This window comes from Peromyscus eremicus, chromosome 5 (assembly GCF_949786415.1).
Source record: "Peromyscus eremicus chromosome 5, PerEre_H2_v1, whole genome shotgun sequence".
Lineage (NCBI taxonomy): Eukaryota > Metazoa > Chordata > Mammalia > Rodentia > Cricetidae > Peromyscus > Peromyscus eremicus.
The window spans coordinates 11547400-11560530 of record NC_081420.1 but is presented as its reverse complement, the minus strand read 5'-3'; the positions used below and the strand labels follow the sequence as shown (position 1 = coordinate 11560530).

Below are 13131 nucleotides of genomic sequence, written 5' to 3'. Positions count from 1 at the left end.
GAAGAGACAGGGTAGAGAGCATAACACATGCATGGTACTGCAACCAAGCCCTGAGGAAAACCTCCAGAACCTTAACAAGGCAGTGTGGACGAAGCGAAGATCCCTCATGTACAGATAAGTGTTCTGTGTAAGAGTCAAAGAGCTAAAGATGTGTACAATAAGTCAACACATCCACGATGACCACACCCACGCAGGAAAGGATGGCAGCTGCTGAGAAACGACCAAAGCCTACAGTCAACACAGCCTCGGGTGTTGTTTATGGGATTAAAAGCATAGGAAAACCAGTGAGAACTGAAGAGAATTCCCTCTTGATCTTACAAAGTCTAGGTGGCAGAAGTTAACAGTTAAACACATGGCTCAAGCTTAAACAACAGAGTGGTCAGGCGGTGATGGCGCATGTTTTTAATCCCAGCGCTCGGGAGGCAGAGGCAGGAGGATCTCTTGAGTTTGAAGCCATCCTGGTCTACAGAGTGAGTTCCAGGACAGCCAGGACTACACAGAGAAACCATGTAGACGGATGGATATATAAACAGACAGACAGACTGACTGACTAAATGAAAATAAAATGTAGCATGATCCTAATCAGTCTTATGAATTAAAACCAGGAGTCAGATATCAGGGTAATAAGCCGAAAGATCAGAGAAGCAGAGCAGCAGCCACTAGAGACTTCTTACCTCTATAAAACCTCAGACGGAATGGGGGCGAGATCCTGTCTCCACCTCCTGATTGTGCTGGGATTAAAGGTGTGAGCCACCACCTGGCCTCTGTGTTTAACTAGTAGCTAGCTCCACCCTCTGATCTGCAGGTAAGCTTTATTTGTCAGAACACAAACAAAATATCACACAACAATAAAAGTAAAAAGCAAAGTGTTCATAGCCAAGAGCCACAATGTGCATAGCACCCAGTACACTCAACAGGACAGGGGTGCTAGCAACTCATGAAGAAGCTATGTAACTCATGAAAGCTTGCTCTTCCTTCCCATGGGTCTTCCTTGGCCCTCAGACACAGGCAGAAGACACAGTGAGCATAAAGACTAACTGTGCAAACTCAAAACTATTCTTCACCAAGTAACTCTTAGCACAGTGCAGTGTAAACAAAGGCTAAGTTATCACATGGCGAAGAACGTAGACACATGGGGAGCACTCAGCCTCAGTGTGCATGCCAGCACCACTATGAAACTATCCAACAGAGGTTCTTGATAAAGTGGGACGACAGTCAATAAGAACCGAAGTTACTCAGTGGGTACCAGTCCAAGAAGCAGAGCTCCTGTAGGCTGTATCTGTGTCCTTAGTTTAACACTGTATGCAGTTAAAATGAACACAGTGGTTAAGTGGATAAAAGACAAACAGCACTTCCAACTCAGACACATTACCCATGCCTTAGGATGTCACACCAGAGACTCTGACCCTCATGGCAGAGACTATAACAAAATGATGGTAAGTCAGTGCTACACTCCACAGAGTATCTGTGAGAGGAAACTTTCCAAGTAATCTTTCTGATAGTTCATCCACAAAACGCAGAGTCACACGATGGGTTTTAACTTACATTTTACTTTATGTACAGTTTGGAATGTGCATGCGTACAAGGAATGTGCATGTGTGGAGGTCAGAAAACAACTTGCTAGAATCAATTCTCTTCTTCCACTATGTGGGTTTGAGATATTGAACTGCAGACCTTCACCCACAGAGCCATCTTGTCAGGGAGAGCTGTAATTTTATAACGCACCCCAGGCATCAACGCCTGGGTGATCTGAGGTATACAACAACCCCCACTGAGATCGAGCAGTTTACAAATCTGTGACCACTAGTGAGGCTGAACCCAGTTAGTAAACCCCTAGAGCAGTTATTCTCAACCTGTGGGTCTTAACCCTTTCACAGGGTCTCCTAGGACAATCAGAAAACACAGTATTTACATTATGATTCATAACAGTAGCAAAATTACAGTTATAAAGTAGCAACAAAAATAAATTTCATGGTTGGGTCACCACAACATGAGGTGAAGCAAGCTTGATCCCAATTAGTCTTAACAATAAAAACTTGGAGTCAGACATTGAGGGTGAAAGCTGAAGAGCAGAGCAGAGCAGCAGCCACCAGAAACTTCTTACCTCTATGAAATCTCAGACCAAATGGGTCCGCCTGTCTCTACAAATCCTCAGACTGAATGGGGCAGCTCCTGTCTCCAACGGCCTTATATTCCTGTCTCCACTTCCCTCCCTAGTGCTCATCAAAGGCATGAGCCTCCCTAGTGCTCATCAAAGGCATGAGCCTCCCTAGCGCGGGGATTAAAGGTGTGTGCCACCACTGCCTGGCCTCTATGGTTAACTAGTGGCTAGCTCTGCCCTCTGTTCTCCAGGCAAGCTTCATTTGACAGAACACAAAATATCATACAACAATGAGGAACTGTACTAAAAGGGTCACAGCATTAGGAAGAAGGTTGAGAACCACTGTCCTAGAGCGTGAGGGACATTTTCATGTAAATTCTTTTTTCATACAATATATTTTGATTATGTTTTCCCCTCCCTCAAGTCCTAGATCCTCCCCACCTCCCTACCTACCCAATTTCATGCTCACACTCTCTCCTACTCCCTCCCCCTTTCACCTCCCCCCAAAAAAACAAAAACCCAGCAAGACAAAGAAAAATGCCAAAACAAAATATTCACACAAAAAATAATAGACAAACAGACCATGGAGTTCATTTTGTGTTGTCCAACTATTCCTGGGCATGGGGTCTGCCCTGGAGGGTGGTTGATACAGCCAGTGCCTCTCCACTATAGAAAACTGGTTTTCTCTTTCCCAGCAGGTATAAACTGCAAACAATTTCTGGGTGGGTGGGGGGGGGGTTTTGCATCCACTCTCCCAGAGTATCTATCCTCTCACAGGCTTCCAGGCTATGTATCAGTCTTGTGTGTGTGTTCACATATACACAGATCTTCTGACAGCTGTTTCAAGTATTTCTCCCAGGACAATTTAATAAACTGATGTTCTTATATTTAATGCTGACAGAATTGATTCATCTTTTCTTCCCTTTTTAAAGAAACTCACTCACTCCATCTTAAATTCGAGTTTCCTTTCTGGGCATATTAACAGTTCCCATATTCTGCCGTTCCCCAATAAGGCCCGTCTGCTGCCTCTCCTGGAGGGGTCTGGCCACCCGTGAGCCCACAGCAAGCAGCTCAGCACCTTGACTTGTGTCTACTGAATAGTCTGCAGCATCACTTCAGCGAGGCTCCTTGTCCTTTCTGTTTGGGGACTTGGGGCCCTAGCTCTACTCAAGTCCCTCAGAGATCGGAGCCAGAACTAAAGTCAGTGCACCTGACTACACACCCCATCTCACAAGACAGCTCCGTCACTGCACGTTTCCTGTGCTCCTAGATCCACTAAGACTTCTGAGCCGATGATGCCGTCTTCTTGGGCATTGACAATGACAGCTTCTGCCTATTGCTGACGTAGGGAAACAACTGATGACTTTTCACACGGGTCCCCTGCCCTACCATCTTGCCACACTATTCTACTTTTTAATGATTCGATCTTTTGGTGTGTTGATTTTTCTTTTTCAGTCTTTATTTTGGTTGTTTCCCTCTTTTTTCCAGAGGCAAGACTTCGGAACGATGTTGACAGAGGCCGCCACAGTCTCTCCCAGCTTGCTTCTGAGCTCAGGGGACAGCTCTGAATACCATGAAGAAACAGGTATTGGCTCAGGCTGAAGAAGTTCATTCCCATTCACTAAGCTTTTCCATGAATACAGACTAACATTTTTCAAGTGCTTTTCTCACTATATAAGGTGAACATATGATTTTATTTTAATTGCCTAATGTCATGAATTAAATTTAGCTTTTTCCAATGGAAACCACCCTTACATTCCTAGAAACACCCAACTTTGTCTTTTCCTCAATCTGCAGGTCCTACCCAAACTCCCAGACATCAGCTTGTTTCTACCATTTCTGTTGGGTTTGGGCATAAAAACTGTTATACGTTCATTAGCTGACTCCCGTGGTACTGTCCATGGAAAGGCTGGTACAGGGTGTAAAGAGTCCTCCCAGCAGCTCCCATGACACCTGAGATCTAAGTCCCTGACATTTAAGCTGAGCCTGCTGTGGGTCTGGCATGGCAGGGGATAGAGGAGAGGTTGCGGAGGAAAGAGGTCACAGTCTTCACAGCTGGTTCAGTTTCGTCTTTCACATCTATTGGCATTGAGTTTCGCCATGACATTTTCTTATTGCCTTCACCTTCTCTGCGGTTTCTGTACCAAGCCTGGTCCATCTGCAGTATGTTAGTATGCACCACGCTCTCAGGAGTGGCCTGACCTAGGCTGTCACTCTCGTGTGTCACTGACTTCTGGTCCTTTCATTGATGCTTTCCTGACACTTCCTTAGCTTTTAACCTTTGCTGATGCCTTGCTATCTATGATCAGTGGGCTTGCTCTCGCTGACATGAACTTAAGGTTGAGAATCTCCCTCAAGTGTTTACCCCAAGTCTCACGATCTGGACATACAGTAATGTAACCATTGAGTCCTTGAGTTATCGCTCACAGCTTCTCCTCTGACTCATAACTCAGCCCAGGTTCCTTTTAAACATGTAAGTACATGATTCTTAAATCTACCTATTTGTTTCTAACTTACTGTCCTGTGAACCAAGAACAATGTCTCTATGTGTCCATTTTCTGAAAATTTAACTGACTTTAGATTCTGGCTCAGCATAGTTTACAAAGATTCTGAAAGAATGATACACATTCTTTGGTTTACAGTTGAGTCTATTAAATCAAACCTGACAGTCCTGCTGTTCAGGTCCCCCCCCCCTTTTTTTTTTAAGTTATTTACCAGTTTTTGTCCTTTTGGATTCACAACAAAGTGATGGAATGCCAGCAAGGCTAATTTTACTAATGCTGTCAGATTTATCGATGTGTATAATTTTATTTATATTGAGACAGTAGCTTTAAGAGCAATAACTAGCAATCTTCTTTATCTTTCAGTTATTAGTTTTTTCCTTTCGTTTTTCTGAGAAAGAGGTTTGGTGGGCTGGCCTCAAATTCACTGTAATCTCAGCTGGCCTCACCTGTAATCCTATCCTCCTGCCTCATCTAGACTCTGCATCACCTTGCCTAACTCTTGGTCAACAATCTACGAATCAAAAATTTAAAAAGGAGAAAAAAAGAGGAAATGTGTGTGTGTGTGTGTGTGTGTGTGTGTGTGTGTGTGTTTGCGTGTGTACACATTGGTTGAAGTGCCCGTGTGTGTACATGTGGGTGGAGGTCAGAGGTCATGGCAAAGTGTCTTCCTTAATCACTCTCCACCTACTTTCAGAGTCAGTCTCTGTCTGAGCCTGGACCTTTACCAATTAGGTTAGACTGGCCGGCTGGTCCTGCCTCCCCAGTGCTGGGAGCACAGGCATACACCACTGCACTCAGCTTTTCACATGTGTTCTGGGGATCAAACTCAAGTCCTCATATCTCACGTATCTTTTCAAATATCATACATAAAGTGCTTAAGCAGCCATAGCTCCTGATTATCTAACTATGTATTTGACCGCAGCACAGGAAGACAATTGTGACATAAAGCCCATCCTAAGCATGCGGAGAAGATGTGACCGCACTTACCAATGTCATTGATTACTGCTCGTATCTTGGAGACAAAGGGACCAACTTCACTGGAATGCATTTTGGCTCTTTCCTTAAGGTCAGCACCTGCAAGACATTGTATTTACAAGTGAGATGGTGACATAAGACAATTGTAAAGCAAAAAATGAGACATTTACTCAGGACTAATGCCACATGAAGGCCCACTGAATTTATATGTTGCATGTCCTTCCCAGTGATGATGCTAGAAGGAAAGAAGGCCTGTTTGTCCATGCTGATCAGGTGGTCCACCGCAGTATCCTGCAGCTTTCTGCTCTCAGCACCCTTCATGCTCAGAGGAAGACCATGTTACACCCACTGCTGCTGCTCTACAAGAACTCAAGCACTCGTTTATTCACTAAAGTCACAAACACAATGACACTGTCACAAATGACTTCAGATTGGTGCTGTCACCTGCATCTTGAAGAGATGCTGGAGGTTTACCCACCTCCGCTCTGGACTCACGGCCAAAGCAGTGAAAATGGCAAAGTACAATGAGTCACCATGGTGACTGTAAATGCAACCTGAGAAATGCTGGCTTAAAGTCAAGTGATGATTTCATAATTATGGCTTTATCAAACAATGCTAGATTTGGAACAGATAAAAACAAACCTCAGGAGTTCCTCAGAGGGTCATTCATTCTGAACTCAACAAACAGGGTTTCACCAAAAGCTGTCCCACTAAACAAACTAAGTACCCAGCACTGACGTGGCTGATCACTCTCTCCTTAACTCACTGTAGACTACAACTATGCATATACCCGGGGGAGCTGCACACACACGCACCTTCCCGTGGGAGGAGAACTGGAATCACTTCAGTACAGGCCTCACAATCCACCAGTTCTCAGCACACATGTCACTGAAATCTCAGGACAGACAATGGGAAGCACAGGCAATACAATGCAGTGCAGCACAAGGAAGGTCCTGAACAGCACTAACAGACGGTTAACAGACCTAGGACACACTCTTATAAAAGGGACTTAAATAAAACAATTACGAGCATAAGTGCGGACAAGCTCTTGGGATCCTCCTGTCTCCACATCCCCAGTACCCAGTCCTAACTGCACACACAACTTCACACTTAAGATTTTTTTCAAGAGCACTAAGGTTCCAAACTTAAGTCCTTACCCTTGTGGAGCACATACACTAAATTAAATTTAAAAGTGAGCTTTGATGTTTCCATTATAACCGTTTTATGGTACCATGAATCCTGCTCAGGTAAGATAGAGAACTCATCTAGGTACAATTTTGAAAAGATGCTAATTAATAGCTCTACAGGAGCCTCTAAATGTCCTAGTGAAGAGATGAGGCACAAACCTCTCAATTTCAAAACAAAAGCCAGACTGGAGAGATGGCTCAGCAGTTAAGGGCACTTACTGCCCTTCAGAGGACCTAGACTTGGTACTTACATGCTGGCTCACAACCACCTGTAACTCCAGTTCCAGGGAATTCAATGCCATACTCCGGCCTCTGTGGGCAGCAGGCATGCTTACAGTACACACTCACACACATGCAGGTAAAACACCCATAAAGCAAAAATGAATACTTTTAGAAGCCCAGCAATGATTAAGGTTAGTGGGAAAGCTACAGTGTACGCCAGACAGATGGAGAGCTGGCCTCCGCATCAGTTAGCCCAAGCTGCCAGTGCAAAGGAGAAGTTTCTAGAGACTCCAAACAGCAAAAGGCCTTACTGCACATAACAGAGAAAGTTCTAGTGGTCTGGATAAAAGACCAAAGCAACCACAGCATTCCCTCTGGCCAAGTCACAAACCACAGCCAGCCCCTACTCTCTTCAGTTCTGGGAAGGCTGAGGAAGCTGCAGAACCAAGACGTGAGACGAGCAGCTCCAGCAACCGAAAACTAACAAACCGGCAGGAAGAGCCAGGAACACCTTCCATTTGAACTGGGGCACCCACTCCGCCTTTAGCAAATGTACGAATCACTTTAACCATCTTAAGACCTCCGTAACATCTTCCTTCCTCGTTACTTTGTAATTCTTCATGGAAAAATTAATTATGAAGATGTCTCAAGCATCCAAAAATGGTTCAAGACCAACTCTGAGCACATGCTGCCCAACCCTAAGCACTACGACAGTACAGGTAGTCCTGTCAGGGGCACACACCCATCCTAACGGCACACTGTTACAGATGAACCCGCCAACCCCACATGACCGGAGCACATACCCATCCTAAAGGTACACTGTTACAGATGAAGCCGCCAACCCCACATGACCAGAGCACACACCCATCCTAACGGTACACTGTTACAGATGAACCTGCCAACCCCACATGACCGGAGCACATACCCATCCTAACAGCACACTGTTACAGATGAACCCGCCAACCCCACATGACCGGAGCACACACCCATCCTAACAGTACACTGTTACAGATGAACCCGCAACCCACATGACCGGAGCACACCCATGCTAAAGGTACACTGTTACAGATGAACCCGCCAACCCCACATGACCGGAGCACACACCCATCCTAACGGTACACTGTTACAGATGAACCCGCCAACCCCACATACCCACTATGCATGCTTTATAGCCCTAAAGTGCATTTTTGTTTGTAGCTTTAACTAATGTACCTTAAGCTGGTAAAATTATACATATTTATCATGCATGGCATGATGTTCTGAAGTACATCAACACTTTTAGCATGGGTTATTAAATCTAGTTCAATAACATGGACATTACCTAACAGCTGTGGTTTAGGGGGTTAAGAAAACTAACATCCACTCACTCTTGTGGAGTTTTCCAAAGATATACACTGACAAGGTTTCATCCCCAGGATGGTGTTATGGGGATCTCTCAGGAAGTGTTTAAGTCATTGGGACGACACCCGTGAGGGAACCCTTCTCCTTCCTGACTGAGAAGTAACTGCTCTGCCCACATGCTCCTGCTGCCTGCCCATCCACTCAACCAGTCATGGATCGAAAACTTCCACAGTTCTGGGCCAGAACAACCATCTCTCCTCATAAATGACTATCTCCAAGATCTGTCAGTGACGGAAGCTGGCTAAGACAACAACCACCACCCTACCTCAACAACACTGTGGGTTCTTTGCCAGACCACTGTAGTGGATTGACTGACACACAAAGCAGACTACATGGATGTTTTTAATTTCCCGGTGTATATAAAAGCTGCATTCAACTCTGCAAAGGTCTACTGAGGAAGTAAGGACATCACGTATCACTGTAGAGAGCAGAAGAAGCCCTGAGTAAGTGAAGTTCTGTGTGAGCGGGCATTGTTGGACTCATGGGGAATTGGCCATTCTGTTACCCATAAGGACAAGGCTCATGAGGAACGGCAACAACTGAACGATGCAGCAAAGACTAGCAACTGCAGCTTCTTCCTCCGGGGTGCTCACACCTGAGACTGCTCCTCTTCAGAGACCTCCTGCCTACACAGCTAAGCCTTCTCCTGTGACCCCAGCTGACATCAGCTTTACCGTGCTGTGTCTGTCCTTTCCTATTCTACTGCTGCCCCAGCCAGGGTTCTAGGACCCCAGGGCATCCCACTACGCCTATCTTAGGTGATGACTACTCATAACCACCGGAACCTTCAGCAAGGTGGACTCCCCGACCTGGGACCTTGCTGATACCTAGGGTGTGAACTCATCAAAGTGGCAGCTGCTCATGGTCACAGTTTTCTTGGGACAGGGTCTTAGAGTGTAGCTTACTGTGTAGACCAGGCTGGCCTCTAGCTTGCAGTGATACCTCGATTCTGCTTCCTTTCTTAAAGGCACAGTGAAGGGAGTTTCCCTCCTTCACTGAGGCCTGCCTGCAGCGTTCCCAAAGGGCTCATCTTTTCAAACTTTGCTACTGCCTTCACAACTAATCCTGAAGCTTGTGTTGTCTCACCAGAATGTCACAGTGTCTTCATCAATCAACAGAAAATTTCACCTCCAGCTTCCATGTATGCTCCATCTTATTTTATATTGCTTTTAAGGTAGCACCTTAAAACATACAGGACAAAGAACGGCTAAAGCAAAGGGTGAAAGCACACCAAGCCAGAGGCCACTGTTCTGTGACAAGTAAGATAACCTACTGGTTTGTGGGTAAAAGCACTCGCTGGGCAAGCCTGACGACCCAAGTTCAATCCTAGATCCCAAGTGGAAGGAGAGACCCGACCTCTGACCTCCACAAGCATGCTGTGGTTCATGCATGTTGGTTCTGACACACACACACACACACACACACACACACACACACACACACTTTAAGACATCCAAAGAACTCTAAGTTGTTGATTCACATAGTATGAGGGAAACTTGTCAGAAGACAGTGACAGAGCCCCATCACAGCTGACTTTTAAGAGCCCGCTCTCAATAACTGGTACAGTAATCAACCACCTGCGTCAAGAAACAGAGGGCAGGGGAAGAAGAGCAACAGACAGTGGAGTCGTGCTGCAGTGTGGCGCCCACTGTCTCCACAGCACGTGCAAAGGAGAGGCACGGGCCTCTGCTCAGAGCCTGCCCTCACTCCCAGGCAGCTCTCCCGGACTGGAGAGCAGTGCTCTCCGCACTACAGAATGAAGCCGTTCTGGAAGAGAGGCACTCCCCCTGCCAAGACACGACAATCTGGAAAGGCCCCACCGCCAGCACAGTGGCATCCACAGCAGCCTGGGCTCCCGACAGTCACCACGGCAGCTTCAAACTGAGCTGACGAAACCGAGATCCGAGCTTGGAAACCTTTACTCATAACCCACCACAGTTTTTACCAATAAACATGTACTAAAGTGTTATTAAGTTCCCTGTAGCCTTAAGTAAGATTTCTTTCTGATTGAATTTCATTAGCAAAACTATTAATACAGCTGACCACATTATATATAAACTACAAACCTAGTAACTATAAAAGACTAAATGTAACATTGTAGTTTAAAATGTATCTTGTTCAGGACCATCTCCCATCTTCCCATTATTTCATCTTCCCATCATCTCACCATTTCATAAAGCCTTGTATGGAAAGCATTTCTTGCTAGAATGGGGCAGGGTTTACTTTCGATTTGACTCATGCTGAGAAAAATATTCCACAGTAAGCAGGAAGGAGTTTTATTACAGCAGGATCATTCAACTGACTGCTGGGGAAAATAATCACAGCCATCAAGAAATATCTTACAGTCCATGTCAATACTGAACAACCTATAAAAGTTGATGCTGAAAGTGGAGGATTGGAAATCACCAGAATAAGGATCCCAATGAAGTGCCCAATATCATTCTTCTATATGCCTTCCTCTGTAACTCACAGGCTTTTCCCTCTCCCTGGAGCAATAAAGCACAGATCCAGACTGACTTCCTTTGTATACGAGGGGCAACTCAGAAAGAGCATGCTCAACCCTGTAACCTACTGAGAAGTCTGGGAAGTTTTAGGGAAGAATGCACAGAAGCCAAGCATTCCTGTTGCTTGGCAACAGAATTGAAGCCTCCTCTCCTGGAGGGAGAAGGGAAGCTATTCAAACTCAGGAAGTAAACAAAACTTACAAGACTGAGAAAGTAGAAACTACAAGAATCACCAGGCCCCTTCCCAAAGTTCCATGAGCTTCACCCCCAGCCCAGGCTTCCCTTTGAGGTTTTGAGACAGTGTCTCAAGAAGCACAGGCTGACCTCAGACTTGCTAAGCCCCAAGGATGACCTTGAACTTCTGACCTCCCATCTCCACCAAGTGCTGGGCTTATATAGAAAGCACTACAGAAGAGAAAGCAAAGCTTTGTGCACGGCAATCAAGCACTCGACCTAGCCCTCAGTAGACAGTTTAGGGTAGGGACTTACTAACCCCCTACTTCCATCTCCTCCCTCCTCCCCTCCCATCTGCTAGCTTTTGTCCTTTACTAGCTCCTGACCACTTGTCTGAACATGAACCCTCAACCCCCAGGCCCCTCTGGGTAGGCCCTGGTTAGCTAAGCCAGTAGCCCGAAGGCTCCGGTCTATATTAAGGCAAAAATATTCTATCAACAAAGCCACACATGGGTGCGGCCTGGAGCTGCTGAAGCATCTGGAGGCCATGAAGGCATTTCAGACAAACTCAGAGTCACTATCTTCTGGCCATCCGATGGCCACATTTCTGGGTCACTTGAGAGTTTTTTCTGTCACAGGATGTTGCAAACTCATCACTTACCAGCTGTCAGTTAAAACAGTGACAACCTGATTCTACTGAAATTCTATCTCTACTCTGTGGATGTGACCTTAAGCCATAGCGCCTGTGTTCACGGCTGCCTCCTCCTTCACAGCCATGCCCAAGCCTGCCCAGGAGCTGCCATGAACAAGGTCCACCCTCCCAAGCTGAAGAGAGTTATAGAAAAGAAGTTATCATTGAAATGAAATGTTGGTATGCCATGTCCACGAACACTGAGGAGCTTTGATCCCTCCAGGAATTATAAACAGTAGGTGTGTGGAGATGGCACTAGTGGGCCACAGGAAACAATGGGACAGTGGCCACAGGAGGTGACAGAACGTGTTAGAAGCCTGAGAGTGACTGGCTTTTCAGCAGAGAGCTCCAGGTCTGCAACCCAAAGGGCCTTTTGTAGTATGACACAGTAGGTCACATACATTTTCTATGAAACTTTGCTACATAAACGCTTGTAATATCTAAAAAAAAAAAAAGGGAGGTGACCTTGATCAGTGGGGGCCCTAAGGAATAGGCTGCTATGAAATAGAATATTTGTTTAACTAAGTAAAGATGTGTTGCATTTGTTTATGTTGCAGAATAATTGTTTAACTATGTAAAGATGTGTTGCATTTGTTTCTGCTGCATTTGTTTAACTATGTTAAGATGTGCTGCATTTGTTTAACTATGTAAAGATGTGTTGCACTTGTTTATGTTGCAGAATAATTGTTCAACTATGTAAAGATGTGTTGCATTTGTTTCTGCTGCATTTGTTTAACTATGTTAAGAAGATGTGCTGCATTTGTTTAACTATGTAAAGATGTGTTGCTTTTTACCTGGCCTGCCTAAGGCACCTGACTAGTCTAACAAAAAGCTGAATGGCCAATAACTAGGCAGAGGAAGGATAAGCAGAGAGAAAAGAGGAGCAGGAAGAAGTAGGAAAGCAGGATGAACAGTACATGGATGAGGTAAACGAGCCTCGTTCGGGACAGCACATAGATTAACAGAAATGGGTTAAGTTTAAAAAAAAAGCTAGCTAGAAACAAGGCTAAGCTAAGGCCAAGCATTCATAATAAGAATAAGTCTCTGTGTCATGATTTGGGGGCTCACGGTCCAAGAAAGCCTGCTGCACTAGGCTAGTTATTACAGGAAATTTCTAGACAGTGTGAAGTGAGACAGAGAGCGAGTGGGTGAAGCTAAGGGGCAAGGCTCTCAAGGACTCTCTGGTGCAGGGCCTGGTGCCTCCCAAGTCCCCAGCAACACTTGTTGTGAACGAGCTGCCTGAATCTCTTCCAGGACATACACTCCTTGGACTCTAATTAAACATAAAGAAAGTTCCCATCTTTAAAAAATTGCCTAACAGCCGGGCATCAGTGGTGCATGTCTTTAATCCCAGCACTCAGGAGGCAGAGCC

The 13131-nt window shown here is 45.4% G+C and overlaps 1 protein-coding gene across 1 annotated transcript in view; it reads right to left on the bottom strand.

Annotated features, from left to right (window-relative positions):
• Auh (AU RNA binding methylglutaconyl-CoA hydratase) overlaps positions 1 to 13131 on the bottom strand; it is a 113784-nt gene that overhangs the window by 76125 nt on the left and 24528 nt on the right. The window contains exon 4 of the mRNA XM_059262937.1: positions 5593 to 5679. Coding sequence (XP_059118920.1) covers positions 5593 to 5679 — 87 coding nt within the window. The remainder of the gene's footprint in view (positions 1 to 5592; positions 5680 to 13131) is intronic.